Genomic DNA, 18139 nt, shown 5'->3' with positions numbered 1-18139 from the left:
AATATAGCTCTCTTATCTTTTGACATGTATATGGCCAATCAGATGCAGGAAACCATGACAAATCATGATAAGATTGCATATCAAGCCATTAAAGATCAAATATTTCCAATGCATATACAAGGCTAGAAGGCCATCCTGAAATACCTGCAGGGGTCAAATAATATAGGTCATATGGGGAAATGACTAATCATAAATGACATAACTAAACATCACAATGTGCTCCAGATAATAATAATAATAATAATAATAATACATTTTATTTATAATGCGCTTTTCTGGAACCCAAAGCGTTAATATACAAGGGTAGACATAATGAAGAAGTAGGGTTAAAATAAAAATAAGGCATGAAAATATCAAATTTTAATTCAGAGATTTGACTTTTTCAGATGCTGACACCAATGTAAAATAAATAAATAATGTCTTCAGATATTAAAATTATACTATAATATTTATTATATAGATTAGAATAATATTCTAATATTCTTATACCTTATGTCTCCTTATTTTACTAATATATATATATATATATATATATATATATATATATATATATATATAGTCATCAGCTGAAAAACACAAATCTGTGAATTAAAGTTAAACAAACTTAACTTTAATTCACAAATTTGTGTTTTTTAGCTAGTGACACTTATGTGAAACCAAGTTTAATAATGAAATATATATATATATATATATATATATATATATATATATATATATATTATAGTAAAAGTAAAATGAAAAGACATAAGGTATAAGAATATTAGAATATTATTCTAATATTCTATATAATAAATATTATACTATAATGTATTATTCTAATATCTAAATATATTATTTATTTATTTCACTTTGGTGTCAGCATCTGAAAAAGACAAATCTCTGAATTAAAAGATTAAAAGATTGTGTTTTTTCATGCCTTATTTTTATTTTAATCCTATACTACTAATAAAAAATACATTTTTTTAGATAATACAATAATATTTCATAATATATATTAATATATATCAGAATAATACTCTAATATTTGTACACCTCACCAATTCTCTTTAATTCTACTATACATAAATCATTGTAAAAATCACAAATTGTCATTTTTAAATGTTCTCTGTGAATAAATTTGAGTTGAACAAGGTGCCAATTTTATGGAAAGCCACTTGAACAGCCAAAGTGCCCTTTGAAATACAACAGGCCTACTAATAATACTAATAAAAAGCAGTATATACTGCAGTAGATTTCCTGCAGTTTAACACAGTACTCTGAATAAGGTGTCAGTATTGGACTGGACTGATATCCAGCATGTTCTCAGAGAGAGAGACTGTGTGCTGGTCATTGTTCTCACGTGCAGCCTGTAACCTCCCCAGAAAACACATCACTTTAAAACAGAAATACAGCCTTGAAGAACAAAAACCTGCAACTAAACAGCATCTTCAGATGTTGCATGCAAGATAAGAGCATCATAATTCAAACTGAAAGCTCAAACATATGAATGGCAGCTCTGATTTATGAATTATGCATCTTGACAGGATAACATCTGCTGGCGCAAACGATTGCAATATGTCTACTTATATATGCATGTGTGTGTTTGTTTTACCTTTCTGAGGCACTTGACTGCGATGATGAACTGGAGGTGTCACTCCGTCGATGGCTCTATGGTTTTTCCTCAACTTGAAAGTTGCAACAAATATTCCTCAAAACGCTTAAGATAGTCTTAAACATACTTTAGAAATCGCTTGAACAAAACCAGAGCCCGCTGTGTGGAGTATCGACAATGTTACTGTGAATCCAGCGGCTCTTTAAAACTTCATTTGCTTTGATAGGTTTGGTTCTTCTTCAGCGTCAAACATGTAAGTTCCGTGGGTTTGTTTGCAGGTTAAACCTGTCGTCTGCGTTAAACAGTGTCGTTGTTTGTGCTCCAGCTGAAGTGAATATCCTCATGTGTGAAGTTTCCCGCGGTCTCCGTCTCTCAGTTTCAGTCCAGTGAAGTTTGTTCAGTCCATGTCGTTACAAACACAGACGGTGCGAAACACGCTGCAACATTGTGGACCTGCTGCTCATTCACTCACATTCACATTACAAGCCTCTCTCTCTCTCTCTCTCTCTCTCTCTCTCTCTCTCTACTGGTTGTGAAAGGAAAAGTTCATTAGTGTATAAAAAAGGCTTTATTGCAACAAAATATTAAGCAATTTAAATGATAATGGTTCAGTATTTATTTATATTACATTGAGATTCACTTTTGACAGTACTAATTATTTGTGTTCATAACCTGATAACAAATGTATTGTGCTTTTTGGACATTATTAGCCTTCAATAATAATGTAACACCTGATACACCAGAGTTTGATGATTTAAAATGTGAGATTTTATTAACAAAAGATTCAAGCTATTATTTATCTTTTTATTATTTTAGTATTATTTATTATTTTTATCTGCTGTTTATACATGTTTTACACTCTAAAAAATGCTGGGTTAAAACAACCCAACATTTGGGTTAAATGTTTGACCCAACCTGCTGGGTAGTTTTTATTTAACTCAACTATTGTTTAAAAATTACTGTATTGTTTGCTTAAAATGAACTCAAAGTATGTTGGAAATTAACATTTATTAATGTTTAATAAATGAACATTTATTTTATAAGTTTAATGAATAATAATTAAACAATAAACATTTATTAAATTGCTTATTATTAAATGTTTTTTATACACTTTTTTTATTGTTCCCTCTAGTAATTATGTGTCCAACCTATTTAGGGTTCATTTTAAGCCAGAAATTTAACCCAATCACTGGGTTTGTCCATTTTCAACCCAACTTGGGTTGTTTTTAACCCAGCATTTTTAGTGTAGAATTTGACATTTCTTTTTGGTGGATCATTTCATTCACTTCATATTCAGTAAATGTAAAACTGATCAGCCAAATTTTTTTCTCATCTCAACATTATGTATCCAATATGATATTCAGATTAGAAAAGAGATGCCTTATCTTATGCTTTTTATAACATACTGTTTGCTAGTTTTAAAATATGTTTGTTTATCAAACAAAAGAATTTTACTGCTGTTATTTTGAGCACAAGTTCATTTCTGACCCACATGGGGGCGCAAGTTGACCACCAACAACAAAAACTGACAATGAACAATTCAGAGATTTTCTAAATCGTGCAATTATGAAAACAATCAGTTTAAAGCAGATGATTTAATCATAAAGCATTCTCTGTAAAGGCAATAAAATCACATAAATTAAAATAAGTTATATCCAGTGGCATGACATCAAACATAAACATGGAAAGTTTGCAGTAATGCCTTTTTTTCATGTCATACACTAAATTACTTAAATTAAAAATGAAACCCTTTTGCTTTCCATTTTTAAGGACAGTTTAAAACGGTAAAATTTACTAGCGTGTTAAGACCAATCCTGAAAAATGAGCAAATATCACATCCTTAATGACAGATTTCAACCCTTCTGCAATCCATCAAAATATGTGTAAAATATAAAACAGCACGTGGCATGTTTTGAGTAGGTTTTCTTGCTTGTTGCAAAGACCTGTAACTCACTACAGCCTACTGATATAACAACTGAACTGTGACCTGTTTCAATGACAAATAATGGTATGAAATCCCTGATGAAATGATATTCCTCACATGAAACAAACTAGTTCATGAAATCAAACCACCTTCTCAGTCTATGAAAATTAAAAAAAAAAAAAGTCTGTCAAGTCATTGTGACGTGGCAGACATCAGCGGCAGGAAAACGAGGTTCAGATCTCTGTCACATCAGCAGGCTGACAGTACGTCCCTGTCGCTCAGTCGTCAAAGTCAGGGATGTCATCGTAGGAATAACCGCGGTAACCCTTGGAGGCGTAATAGGCGATGCGCAGGTGGTAAAACCCAGGAAGAAAGACCAGGATTCCAATAATCAGGACAGGGATGGTGCGATCACGGTGCTGTGAGTGACAGAGAGACAGGAGAGTTGAGTTTAACTGCCCGCCGGGTCAAATATGTGCACAGCTCATTAAAAACTGTCAAAAATAGGTGGATTTCTGAGGACCTCTCAGTCTGTCATCTACTGATCAATCTATAGTGCAATCTTGTTTTCTTAATATCAGCTCAAACACATTTTTTTGTTCAAGTGACCCTATAAATTTAGCCCATTTCAGAGTATTTTGTATTTTAATGCATCAATTTATTCATTTCAATAGATTCTTTATAGTGCACAATGAATGTCAAGTTAAAAATCACACTAATTTCAACGTGACTGTTCAAACAAATCAGATACATATCAGGGCTATTTCCAAATAAGGTCATATTCAATTGTTGTCACATAGTCATTCAAAATGCAGATGTCAAATTCAGTCCTTTGAGGCACATTCTACTGCAGTATGAATGTAGTAGGAAAATAATACATGCTGTTAGACTGAATGAAAATGTTTGCTCTTTCAACATGAAGCTCTAGTCTGGGTTCTGTGATCTGAGCTCCATTAGCTGGACTAACTCAAGAAATATAGGACAGGCCACAGACGGAGGGGTTTCTTAAGAGCGGTGTTACTAAATCTGGAGGATTAACCTCCACATCAGGTGCTGCACAGCAAGGACGTAATCTCACCACATTCTGCCACTCAATAAAACACTTCCAGACGTTCAATGTAGGATGCTAAACTGACTGACTGAATATATGGCCATGCATTTAGCCATAAAACTTACTCTGAGGCTAGAGGAAATGTCCTTCTCAGAGAGTTCTCACATTTTGACCAATAAATTTAAAGGGGGTCTATTACACCCCTTTTCACAAGATGTAATATAAGTCTCTGGTGTCTCCAGAATGTGTCTGTGAAGTTTCAGCTCAAAATACCCCACAGATCATTTATTATAGCTTGTCAAATTTTCCCCTATTAGGGTTTGAGCAAAAACACGCCGTTTTTGTGTGTGTCACTTTAAATGCAAATGAGATGCTGCTCCCGGCCCCCTTTCCAGAAGAGGGCGGAGCTTTAACAGCTCATGCTTCGGTTGCTCAACAACAACAAAGCTGGAGAATCTCACGCAGCCAAAATGAGGATTGTCAGTAACGGTGTTCAGCCTTACATTGTTCAAACCGGAGTCGACACTGATGGAGAGACTCAAGAAGAAGTTACAACTTTTAGAATGAAACTGGACGTTTCTGAATGGTTAGTGGATAAATGTATGTAGTTGCTGTGGAGTTGATTCAACTCATCCACTAGCATGTGCCGTCAGGTTAATCTTTTGTGTAAATCCAGTGTTGAATTGACCCTCGTTTGTGAAGCAGTCCGGCGTAAAATGACGGCATGGCAACAACACTCTACTACAACAACTCTTCCTCTTCTCTAAAGCAACATGGCCTCATCCCCTTTGTTGTGTGTTCTTGGGGGCGGGGTTTATGTAAATTTTGGGGTTTGTGATGTCACCAACACAGGAAGAAGCTCGTTGTAGTCCCTACCAGCTGTTTGTTGTAGTCCTTAAAAAGCGTATTCTGTAAAAGAAAATATCTCCCTTTGCATTGAACTTTGAGTGTTGTAACTTTGCAGATGTTGTTTATGCTCAAACAGCAACATTACACACTAACTAAAATTAAAAAAGTGAAATCATAATCAACCACCCCTTTAAGTCTTTTCAAATAATTTGTGATAACTGGATTTTTTTTTTTTTTTTTTTTATAATTTTGATATAAGCCAATTTCTAAATTGCTTTGATTAATAAAACTAAAACTGAAATAATAATAAAGGTAACGCTTTACTTAAAGCCTTTGTGTATAATGCATTATAAAAGGTATTCATAATGTCTCTTATAATGCATTATATCTTTTCATAAATAATTGTAACCAAAGTTAAAATGAATTGTAATATTTGCAGATTCCTTGTTACATCTGAAATTGGTTGTTTGTCACGTGTTTTAATGCACTTTATACTTTCTAAAGGCGTAACAATGAATAGATAAGTATTAAAATGTATTATAACTGTGGTTACAATTATTCATATCATACAATGCTTTATAAGGTGCATTACAAGGAATAATTAATACATTAAAAATACTTTTATAATGCATTATATATAAAGGCTTAAAGTAAATTGTTACCAAAATAAATTAAAGCTGTATAGAAATAACAATAAAACACAAGCACATAACAAAATTGCTAAACCTCAAACAAAAATGAAAACTGAATATAAAAATATAAAAGAAAATTCAAAATATTAATAAATAGTATATTAATAAATAACATACCTGTACATTTATTAAAGCAATTTTATATTTTTACTACTGCATTATATTGCATTATTTAAATTTTTGTTTTCTTATATTATTGTTATATTTCATTTCTACTGTGTAATTCCTATGCATGTCTGAACTTTGTACTTTCTTCTGCACTGGAAGCTCCTGTCACCAAGACTAATTCCTTGTGTGTGTAAACAATGGGAATAAAGCTCTTTCTGATTCTTATAATAGTAAAATAAGGCTGCCTGGAAAACACAATTAGACTGTGTGAAGCCTGTGGTGTTTTCCTCTGCTATGCTTTTAACATTAGTTTGACAGAATGCAGAAAACCTTGCTTTACATATGAGAAATGCTTTCACGCTGCAAATGCTCCTGAGGCTATTAGGATTGTGTAACTAGAAAACATAAAACAACAGCCCTATGAAATCAAACTAATGCACACTAACCGATGCATGAAGAACTTTTCTCGATATCTGAATGAAAAGCTAATAATGGCACAATCTGTAAGAGCAGAGCTATAATAATGTGCTACGGCACTCACATCATTAACTTCAAAGTATCCTGCTAACAGGAGCGATGCGATGGTGATCAGTATGGTGCCGATGAGGAACAGAACGGTTGCCAGGGCGATCGCTTTATAAGGGACTTTAGGTGGACTCTTCTTAAACTGAGAAGAGAAAGAACAATGCTCAATATTAATGCATTTCAGTCAAGAGCAGTACACGGAAAATACGTAAAACATTTTGAAATTTCTGCAATGATTTGTGTGTGATTAAACTAATATTACATATATTATATTGTTTATATGTGAAGTGAAGTTAAGTGTATAAATATAATACTATGTGTGATAAATACAGTTGTGCTCAAAAGTTTACATACCCCTTGCAGAATCTGCAAAATGTTAATTATTTTAACAAAATAAGAGGGATCATGCAAAATGTGTATTCTTTTTTATTTAGTACTGTCCTGAAGATATTTTGCCTAAAAGATGTTTACATATAGTCAAAAAAATAGCTGAATTTATAAAAGTGACCCGTTCAAAAATGTATATACCATTGATTCTCAATACTGTGTGTGGTTACCTGATGATCCACGAATGTTTTTATGTTTTGTGATGGTTGTTCATGAGTCTCTTGTTTGTCCTGAACAGTTAAACTGACCAACGTTCTTCCAAAAAATCTTCCAGCTCCTGCAGATTCTTCAGTTTTCCAGCATTTTTGCATATTTTAACCATTTCCAGCAGTGACTGTGTGATTTTGTGATCCATCTTTTCACACTGAGGACGACTGAGGGACTCAAACACAACTATTTAAAAAAGTTTCAAACATTCACTGATGCTCCAGAAGGAAACACGATACATTAAGAGCCGAGGGGTGAAAACTTTTTGAATTTGAAGATCAAGATAAATTTTACTTAATTTGTCTTCCGGGAACTATGTGAGTATCTTCTGTAGCTTCCGATGGGCAGTACTGAATGAAAAAATTAGATATTTAAACAAAATAAGACAAATTTGGACATCTTCATCTTGTTCAAACGTTTTCACCCCCTGGTTCTTAATGCATCGTGTTTTCTTCTGGAGCATCAGTGAATGTTTGAACCTTTTTTAATAGTTGTGTTTGAGTCCCTCAGTCGTCCTCAGTGTAAAAAAATGGATCACAAAATCACATAGTCACTGCTGGAAATGGTTCAAATATGCAAAACATGCTGGAAAACTGAAGAATTTGCAGGAGCTGGAGGATTTTTCTGAAGAACAGAGCTCAGTTTAACTGCTCAGAACAAACAAGAGACTCATGAACAACCATCACAAAACATAAAAACAGTCGTGGATCATCAGGTAACCACACACAGTATTGAGAATCAAGGGTATGTACATGTTTGAATGGGTCACTTTTATAAATTCAGCTATTTTTTTACTATGTGTAAACATCTTTTATGCAAAATATCTTATTCAGGACAGTGCTAAATAAAAAAGAACACACATTTTGCATGATCCCTCTTATTTTGTTAAAATTATCAACAATTTGCAGATTCTGCAAGGGGTATGTAAACTTTTGAGCACCACTGTACATACATACATACATGCACAGATATAAAAAGACATACATATAGACAGACAGACAGACAGACAGACAGAAAAGCAGACATATTAATAAATAGATATGTAAATACAACCTGGAAATGGCTAATATTAAAGTGAGCAACACTGATATACGCATTTAAGCGCATTAAAAGCCTTTTCTCTCTCTCTCTCACCTGCAGATCAATATATCCGTCATCATCACTCGCTAGTTTGGAGTATCTGACTCCAGTGTTGATCGTGTTTCGAGCTGGCATCTTCTCACTCGGATTCAAAAGCATATTTTAATACTTAATAAACACACACGAATGAAAACAATAATCAAGTCATATGTTGTTATCTATGACTAAACTACTAACTTAAATCAGGTGGAACATTTTTAATGGTAGTATGTAGAAGAGATATTTACATGTCAACGTGTCCAAATAAACATGTTTAACCTGTAACTTGCTTTCTAAATTACCTTTAATTTGATATTGCAGCCTCAAAATAGTCTGATGACGAATTTTCCTGAAGTAACGTTACGAGTCACAAGAAAAAAAAAATTATATTTCCGTTCTCACAGTCATTTTAAGCTCATATGTATTAAAAACGCCATTAATGTCAAGTTGTGACAGTCGCACATGAGATTATGTTTATAAACCTATTGCTTCCGGATGTGTGAAGCACGCATGCGCCCTCTACTGGTGTCTTCCGGGTTCACTTCAAACTACGCATGCGCCTTGAATACGCTGCCAAAACCACATGAGGGAGCTCTATCATTATCATAGAGAAACTTGTTATTGATTACCACCAGTCTTTGGTAAGCGAGTTTTATATAATATATAAACAATATACTTAAATAAAGGATTCGGTGATTATCTAATTATTAAATTTAGAAGGTCTTATAAAAGGTCTTATAAGACGTACAAAGTAATATAGATGCACGTGTCATCATCCAATTAAAAAATAACTAAACAAATCATTGTCAAATGAACAATAAGCAATATCAATATATGATACCATAAATATTGAAAAACGCTTACAATTACTCATGTGAATTTGTCCAAAATATTGTCATAAAAAACAAAAACTAATGTTTATGTATTTCTACCAAAAGGCACAGGTTAGTATGTAAATGTTTAATTAATATTAACTCTTGAAACTAGCATGTAAGGTCACATATTTTCATAAATATTACATGTAAAATATTTTAATTTAATTTATTATATTTTGCACAAATATCGCAAAATGCAGTAAGTAGGCTACTTTTGTTCTTAAAATTAGAATTTGCCCAAAATATTGACAAAAAATATTGTATTGTATTTATTTATTTATTTTTTTTACAAAATGGTACAGGTTGTGGGTCTAGGTGTGATATCCTAAGAAAGAAACTCCCTAAGACAGTTAAAGTTAATTTAACTCTTGAAACCAGCATGTAAGGTCACACGTTTTCATATAGACAGAGATGAATATGCCTTTGAATATGTCTCTGAATGCTGTCAAATCACTATAGAAACATTTCATCACTTAATGATGAACAGTCTGGCTTGCTTAAAAGAAATAAATACAACAGCAGATGCATCTATTTCTTCTTTTCCCCTGTTTCCGAATGTTTGCTCAACTGCGTTGAAGGTTGAAAAGTAACAATGAGCGAAAAGCAGAGAAATGACTCATGTTTGAAAACTCAACATTATCTCATGACGTATATATAGCCCGCAGTAAACAACTAAATAAAAATAGTGACCACCCTCCATCTAACAAGCTCAACTAATTAGCAGTTTTGAAATAATCAAATCCCTCGTGAACGTAAAGAATCAGTGGCATTGCATGTTTAGTGCTGGCAGACTGTTAGGATAGCAGCAGTTACTGTTTGATTTGATTTGTTTCTTCATGTCGATTTATCTTCCTCTGTCTTCATTCTAGAACAGGGAGAAAGTTTAGAGAAAAATTTTTTTTAAGTAAATAAAAATAAATAAATAAATAAATAATATTAAAAATAAAATTAAACAAGAAAAAAAACCTGATTAAAATAAATAAATGATAAAAAAAAATTATACATAAATACATCTCTTATAGTATAGTTCTATAATGAGTAGTAAAAACTAAACTAAACTTAATACTTTCCAAATAATATTTTAGACCTAAAAAATTCACAGTATAAATTGGCGCTTTATACATGAATGAATGGAGGGATGGGGGGAATGAAGGATGATCATATCATATCTCAAATTTGCAGATCTGTTCATTATTTTATCAAAAATAATGATAAATTCTAATGCTGTCGAATCGATTAATCGTGATTAATCGCATCTAACATAAATATTTGTTTACATAATATAGGTGTGTATATAATATTATTATACACCGGTCAGACGTAACATTATGAGCACTGACAGGTGAAGTGAATAACACTGATCATCTCTTCATCACGGCACCTGTTAGTGGGTGGGATATATTAGGCAGCAAGTGAACATTTTGTCCTCAAAGTTGATGTGTTAGAAGCAGGAAAAATGGGCAAGAGTAAGGATTTGAGCAAGTTTGACAAGGGACAAATTGTGATGGCTAGACGACTGGGTCAGAGCATCTCCAAAACTGCAGCTCTTGTGGGGTGTTCCCGGTCTGCAGTGGTCAGTGTCTATCAAAAGTGGTCCAAGGAAGAATAGTGGTGAACCAGACAGGATCATGGGCGGCCGAGGCTCATTGATGCACGTGGGGAGTGAAGGATGGCCCATGTGGCCCGATCCAACAGATGAGCTCCTGTAGCTCAAACTGCTCAAGAAGTTAATGCTGGTTCTGATTGAAAGGTGTCAGAATACACAGTGCATCACAGTTTGTTGCGTGTGGAGCTGCATAGCTGCAGATCAGTCAGGGTGCCCATGCTGACCCCTGTCTACCTTCAAAAGCGCCAACAGTGGACATGTGAGCATCAGAACTGGACCACGGAGCAATGGAAGAAGGTGGCCTGGTCTGATGAATCACGTTTTCTTTTACATCACGTGGATGACCGGGTGCGTGTGCGTCGCTTACCTGGGGAACACATGGCACCAGGATGCACTATGGGAAGAAGGCAAGCCGCAGTGTGATGATTTGGGAAACCTTTGGTCCTGCCATCCATATGGATGTTACTTTTACTCGTACCACCAACCTAAGCATTGTTGCAGACCATGTACACTCTTTCATGGAAACGGTATTCCCTGGTGGCTGTGGTCTCTTTCAGCAGGATAATGCTCCTGCCACAAAGCAAAAATGGTTCAGGAATAGTAGAATAGAAGCCAAATTATACTTGTAGCAAGTGAAGCAGAATTTAAAGGGAAAATCAGATTTTTTCCGTGTTTAAGTGCTATAATCGGGTCCCCGGTGCATCTACCAACCCATCTACCTTTCTCTGTAAGCATGTGAAAAAATGAGCCGCTCAGATTTCGCTCCCCTTGTGACATAGGAAGGGGATCTTATTATAATATTACCACCCCTTAATCTGCATGTTTCCACCCTCATTTTGTTTTCGTAAGAGAAAACGGTGTACCAGTTCTAATGCCATGGCAAAAGTTTGACAAAAAGTTTGAGCAAAGCAACTGTTCTGTCATTGGCTGCACAGACGAGCACAGACACTATTTAGAGTCTCGTTAGCTTGGATAGCCTGTAAGTTGACCCTGGCAAGCTCAATTGCTAAAAAAGGAGCGTTTCTGTCTGAGCTATATATTAGACCATTCACAGCATTTGATAGGAATCATAAACATTAGCCTGGTGTGTATGGCTCTGTTTGGCCAACAGGTACGCTATGTATAGGGTGCATCCATACGGGTTTTGCACAAAAGATGAACATGACGACACATGCTAATCGATGAGTTGAATCAACTCCACAGCAACTACATACATTTATCCACTAACCATTCAGAAACGTCCAGTTTCTTTCTAAAAGTCTCTCCATCAGTGTCGACTCCAGTTTGAACAATGTAAGGCTGAACACCGTTACTGACAATCCTCATTTTTCATGAGATTCTCCAGTTTTGTTGTCGTTGAGCAACTTATATTACATCTTGTGAAAGGGGCATTATAGGTCCCCTTTAATTGCTTTTCATAATATGACTGGTGACCACAGTGTGTTTTGCACTATGAATAATTGGCTGCCAAGAACATCAAAATTGAATTTTGCACAACATTTTTACTACCCTGTTGGGTTGCTACTTGGTCCTGAAGCAAAACAATTTAAGTCTAGACATTGAGGGATAAAGGTTGATCCAACACATTTTACAGCTTCCATCCTCTTGTTTTGTCCTCTTTTAGATGGATTAAGAGGATTCGTTCCAGGACAGAGAAGTACAGTTCCTCTTAGACGGACCATTTCATAACACATAACATCAGCAATGAGTTTGGTAATGGCCCCACTCAGCATTAATTACGGCATGTAGCCGCTGGCTTCACCCCACCATCACCCTGAAACGCTCCACTGCACCATGAAACAGCAGAAGGGTAAAAAAAGGTTTCACAACAGGAGTCAATATATGGATTGTGATGTGGACGGTGGTCTTATTTAAAGTCTGGGAGATGGGGAGGGGTGGTGGAGGTATCGATTGAGACTCTGGACCACTGATCCATCACATCTCTCACTGTGGGCGCTGTCTGTGGTCTGGGTTTTCTGTCAAGTCTATTGTCTTGACCGCGTTTAACGGACCAGCGAGTATCTGTTTAACGTTTGGGGTCAGGGTTGTGTTGAATTAACATTGATCGGGCAAAGCCTGTCAGCTAGGAAGGGATTCTAAAACACTAGAGTAATTAAACCTAATTATAAAACAGCTATTTCGGGTCCTGGATGCTGATTGGTCAGTCTAGTCATGCTAAAATACACTATATAGTGAAAGACATGTATGTACTGTACCTGTCAAAAGTTTGAAATAATTATGGGTTTTAAATGTTTTTGAAAGAAGTATTTATGCATTTATTTGATCAAAAATAGAGTAAAATTGTTACAAATTTGAAATATTATTACAATTTAAAACAGCTGCTTTTTTTTTATTTGGATATATTGTAAAATGTAATTTATTCCTGTGATCAAAGCTGAATTTTCAGCATCATTACTCCAGTCTTCAGTGTCACACGATCCTTCAGAAATCATTCTAATATGCTGATTGTGTTGTAGTGATGATTATATTGATGACTTATTGCTTAAATATGCAATTTTCATCCATAAAATCATACTAGTTCACAGAGGTCAGAGAAAAGCTGTGGTTTTACCGCGGTCTCCAGCTTTAAGCCCTCATGATTACAGCTCCTGTGATAAGCATCGGTTAATTATCTAAGGGGTCGATTGAAAGCACAGGCTTGACAAAATGATTCCTCTCTGCTGCTCGCGTCAGCTTCATGATGAGCATTGCTTCTGTGACGTTCACATGGTCCAAAACACGCTTTTGTCATGTGAATGCTGCAGTTGGATGCTCACTGTGAAATTTGAAGTGATATACCTAGTTTTTGCTTCTTAGAGTTGGTATCATTGATGCTAGATGTATGTATCGGTAATCAGTGCGATGAATGGTACAAGAGAGAGGTGCGAATCTCACCAAGTTTTGTTCAAATGAAAATTATTATATTACACTTTTTCATTAAATTATTTATATTTTTGCATCATGATATCATGCATCATAAATGTCTTACATAGTTTTTTTGTTAATTGTATGAATTTTGTTGTTTATTCTGTTTTTGCCATGAAAATAGCCTTGTTGCTGACATGGCGCAAAAAATAAAAAAAATAAATAAAAATCATGCATCATGATTATTTTCATGGCAATTAAGCACATTCAATACCCAAAATCTCATTACTTTAATTTGACATTTTATTTTTCTAATTTTTAGTGGTGTTTCATTACATCTTTTTTTATTTAAATCAGAATTAATGAGGCTATATGTAAAAAACAAACAAACAAACAAACAAACAAACAAAAAACCCCCAGATCTATATAGTCTATAGTCTCAAAAAGGCCTATAGGCCACTTTATAATCAAACTATCATAACAGTGTAATTTTAATTACCTCATCTGTCGACATGATGCTGGTGAATTGCAGAGCTGGTGCAGATATATCCACATCGCTATGATCAGATTCTTTCTTAACTGCTGTTTTCTCAAAGCTGTCATTTGTGTGTGTGTGTTTAATTTGTTATTGATAAGAAAGCGCATAGCACACATTTACATATTCATCTAAATGTTGCTCTCAGCAGCGGGGACGGCGTCTGTACATTCGTTAACAATATATCGCTGTATTTCCAACTTCTTTTTACCCCTAAGTGAAGCACAAAAAAGAACGTCATTGTGAGTATATCGGGGCATTGAATCACATTCAGTCTCTGCTACGTTACATGTGCACGAGTGCGAGCAAGAGCAGTAAGTAGCTTGCTGCAGTTCACTTAACAGCCACTGGTGTCGCTACTAACAAGGGTTTCTGAGTTCTACATATAGTCCCTTTAAAGAGGACCAATTATGCCCCTTTTTACAAGATGTAAAATAAGTCTGATATAAGTCTCAAAATACCACACAAATATTTTTTTTACCATGTTAAAATTGACACTTTTTGAAGGTGAGCAAAAATGCGCTGTTTTTGTGTGTGTCCCTTTAAATGCAAATGAGCTGCTGCTCCCAGTCCCCTTTCAAAAAGAGAGCAGAGCTTCAAGAGCTCATGCTCTGGGATACCGGTGTAGGACAGACTGCTAGAACACCAGCAACAACAAAACAGGACAATCTCACCCACTGAAAATATCAGAAACTGTAATATATTAATTAACATTAATATGACTCATTAGATATTGCTTGATGCTACAATATTTTTTTTTACCTGTCTCCTAGGATTGAAGGAATTGATGGATATTCTGGGGAAACGTGTCATTTCTGACTGGCCATCGGACATCTTGGATTGGAGGGGGGAAAAAAATTGACATACAAGGCTTGCCACTTAGTGGCAATGTATAGGATGATGCACTAGGGTCCACTGTAGAGGCTAATGTGCAGCTATGCCATCAAAACCCATGCAATATGCAAGAAAATACTTTTTGAAATAGCTGTCCACTGTAGTGACCTCAGTGCATGAGAGGTTTAATGTCTTTACTGTCACTTTTGAACAAAGCATTCATTATATATATTGCAGTAACATCAGGCTAATTTTGTTAGATGGATTTAAATGAATTATTCAGTTAAATTATTTGTTCTGTAAAGTTGTCTAAATGGCCCTTTTAGAGAGGTTGGCTTTTCCAGGTGGAAACATCCTGCACCATTTGTGGATGATTCCTCTAATCACGTCTTGTTGAGGAGATCTGTTACTTTACTAGATGGCCAGACTTATGATTTTTTTCATCTGAAGGCCTATAAAAGACCTGAAAAAATCCCTGACTTACATTAAAGGACAAACCTGAGACCATCAAGACTTGAGGATGCGTGGGCTCATTTGACTTGGGCTAGTTAGCAACCACATAGCAACACCCTAGAAACCACCCACAACATTCTAATATCACGGCAGCGAGTTGCGCAGACAAAAACCACTCACATTTTTTTGAGAAAATGTAAAAATGAAGTGTTCTGCTGTAATTGATGTCATGGTTTTGAGTGTTGGTGATATTTTTAGTCTGTAATCTAAGTGCATATTCAGCCCACATCAGCGGGAATCCTACACCAATTTCATGAATTTAATTGGTTGTTAGAACAAATGCAAATAACCTTAGTGCGATTCCTCCAGAGGTTGTAAAAGACACAGTTAAGGATGGTTTTAAAACCTGATTTCCTCTTCAGCTTTGCGGCGGATGACAGATTCTCTTCACATGAGTTGCCATACGCCGTTGTAATGAGGCAGTGTCATCGCTTGCTATCTTGTTTTCGAGATGCTGTCTCGCTGATAAAAGCGATCCAGAGACAAATGCAAGTACAGGAGGGCAGATTGTTGTTTTTGTAAAGTATTTCATAATTGATGGGCTGCTTTGATTTGATTTTTAGCCTGATGGATTTATCTGAAGTAATTAGGGAGAGCACGGTTTAAAAGCAGCAGTCGTCTACGGGCTCAGTACTTTGATATTTTACGTGAAAGAAATAAATGAATATAAACAGACGCACACACACATTCCCACAGGGGGCTTAACTGTAAGTCTGGGAGACATCCGGGGTTCGGTAATTTAGTGTGAGTCCATTATGAGACAGGAAAAAAATGAAAATGAAGGGGTGGTTTGGCTAGGTCTTTAGGTGAGCTGTTAGAAGTAACCTTCTTCTGATAGTCTCCCGACACACACATGCTCAAAAATACTTCATTAAAGATTAACATAGGAATTCAAAAATCAACTCGGTGTTTACTTCCTTTTAGTAGTTTTAGGAGAAACATCTGAAGCTTAAATGAACCAACATTATATCTCTGTATTTTCTGATGAAAACATCACAGCTAGAGTTAGAGTTATAATGCATGTTGTTATTTCTATGTAGATGCATCTTTATGTCGTCAAACCCCGCTATTTATTGGATTTAATGTGTGTGTTTGCTTAGCTATAGTTAGACAAATGTGTCCCCAGAACTGAGTTAAATCTGACTTCCTGTTGGGGACTTCCTCAATTGACCGTTCACAAAGATCCGCCCACTTTAGTTACTGTTGCTATGTCCGACAAGCCATGCCACTCTCACACCACACATCATGTTCTCACGCAGTGATAAAGGTACATCGCGGAGCAAAGAGGACACTGGCAATGCGTCGACAGACAAGGCAGAAAAGGTTACTTTCAATATGAAACAAACTCTCAGATTTCAAATATTGCAATTTTTAAAGAAATTTAAACAATAAATGCCATTTCGTGGCTCTTTAATGTGTCGTGACAGATCGCTGTAGCGCCTTAGTTCAAGCGGCTTGTGAACCGATCATCTCTTCCTACTAGTTCATTTATAGCATCAAATAAACATGAATGAACATCAGAAGGAATGTTGTTTCAACCGCGGAAAGACTTCAATACACACCATTTTTCAAGTTCAAGTCCACGACGTTAATCTACTAACTTCCCTGACGGATTCGCCGTTATGATTGGTTAGATCGCCTGTCAATCAAACTCGCTGTGAAGGGTCAATTGTAAAAAATATTTTAAAAGAAAAATAAATAAATAATGTCTAAATAGTAGTAATAATATTTGCAATAATATTAATTTATTATTAGATAAATATTTATTTTATTCTAAAGATATTAGTATATAATACAATAAATGAATATAATCTAATATATTTACTTTAAATAGATGTAAAAAATAAGTAAATAAATATTAATAATAATATTTACAATAATATAATATAATATATATAATAATATATTAATATGATATATAATATATTTACTTTAAATACATTTATTACATATTTCAATGCAAAACATTGTATTTTATGGTTAAAAATAGAAACCTAAGCCACGTTTCCACCGAAATTACCCGGAACAATTTGTCCCAGGAACATTTTCCCCCCAGACCTGTTGCTGTCTGTGTTTCCATCATGGTCTAAAGTACCGTGAAGATTATGTCCAGTGACAAAGGATTTTCCAGTTCCCACTGGATTTCGTCCTCTGGATATAAGCTTAATAAAGCCTGAACGTCATCGTCGGTCGTTTGTTGATTTGAATAGCAAACAACTCTTACTGCACACACCGCAACAGACTTTTAAAAATGGTGGCTGAAATAAAATGCTGTGTGGAGTCAACCAATAATAATGCTGTGTGAATTCAACCAATCAGCATGTTCAGCATACAAGTCCCACCCCCGAAAGTTCCTGAACTTTGAAAAAAGTACTACCTCGTGAGCAGGGACTTTCTGAAGGGAACATTTTTACCCGGAACGTCATTTAGATCCTGGTTCCTGCGGTCAAAACACATT

General features: G+C 35.1%; 2 protein-coding genes across 2 annotated transcripts in view; both read right to left on the bottom strand.

Moving 5' to 3' along the window:
* Positions 1-2088, bottom strand: part of igsf9b (immunoglobulin superfamily, member 9b) — a 54012-nt gene extending 51924 nt beyond the window's left edge. The window contains exon 1 of the mRNA XM_048208995.1: positions 1592-2088. The gene's annotated coding sequence lies outside the window, so the exon portion shown is untranslated. The remainder of the gene's footprint in view (positions 1-1591) is intronic.
* Positions 2089-3171: 1083 nt separating this feature from the next.
* Positions 3172-8970, bottom strand: tmem230b (transmembrane protein 230b). The gene is made up of 4 exons (XM_048210533.1): positions 8756-8970; positions 8469-8556; positions 6757-6882; positions 3172-3934 (listed from the first exon to the last, which is right to left on the bottom strand). The coding sequence occupies exons 2-4, from the start codon at positions 8547-8549 to the stop codon at positions 3794-3796; spliced, it is 348 nt and encodes a 115-aa protein (XP_048066490.1). The 5' UTR covers positions 8550-8556; positions 8756-8970; the 3' UTR covers positions 3172-3793.
* Positions 8971-18139: the final 9169 nt, after the last annotated feature.

The sequence above is a fragment of the Megalobrama amblycephala genome, linkage group LG12 (assembly GCF_018812025.1).
Source record: "Megalobrama amblycephala isolate DHTTF-2021 linkage group LG12, ASM1881202v1, whole genome shotgun sequence".
NCBI classification, from domain to species: Eukaryota; Metazoa; Chordata; class Actinopteri; order Cypriniformes; family Xenocyprididae; genus Megalobrama; species Megalobrama amblycephala.
The sequence above is the reverse complement of the archived record's forward strand: the minus strand, read 5'-3'. Positions and strand labels throughout refer to the sequence as shown.

Excerpts from the sequence above, each read along its gene's own strand:
- tmem230b (XM_048210533.1), bottom strand. The coding sequence starts at position 8,549 with ATGCCAGCTCGAAACACGATCAACACTGGAGTCAGATACTCCAAACTA. Across the intron at positions 6,883-8,468 it reads ACGGATATATTGATCTGCAG|TTTAAGAAGAGTCCACCTAA; the intron begins GTGAGAGAGAGA and ends TTCTCTTCTCAG. Across the intron at positions 3,935-6,756 it reads GATACTTTGAAGTTAATGAT|CACCGTGATCGCACCATCCC; the intron begins GTGAGTGCCGTA and ends TGTCACTCACAG.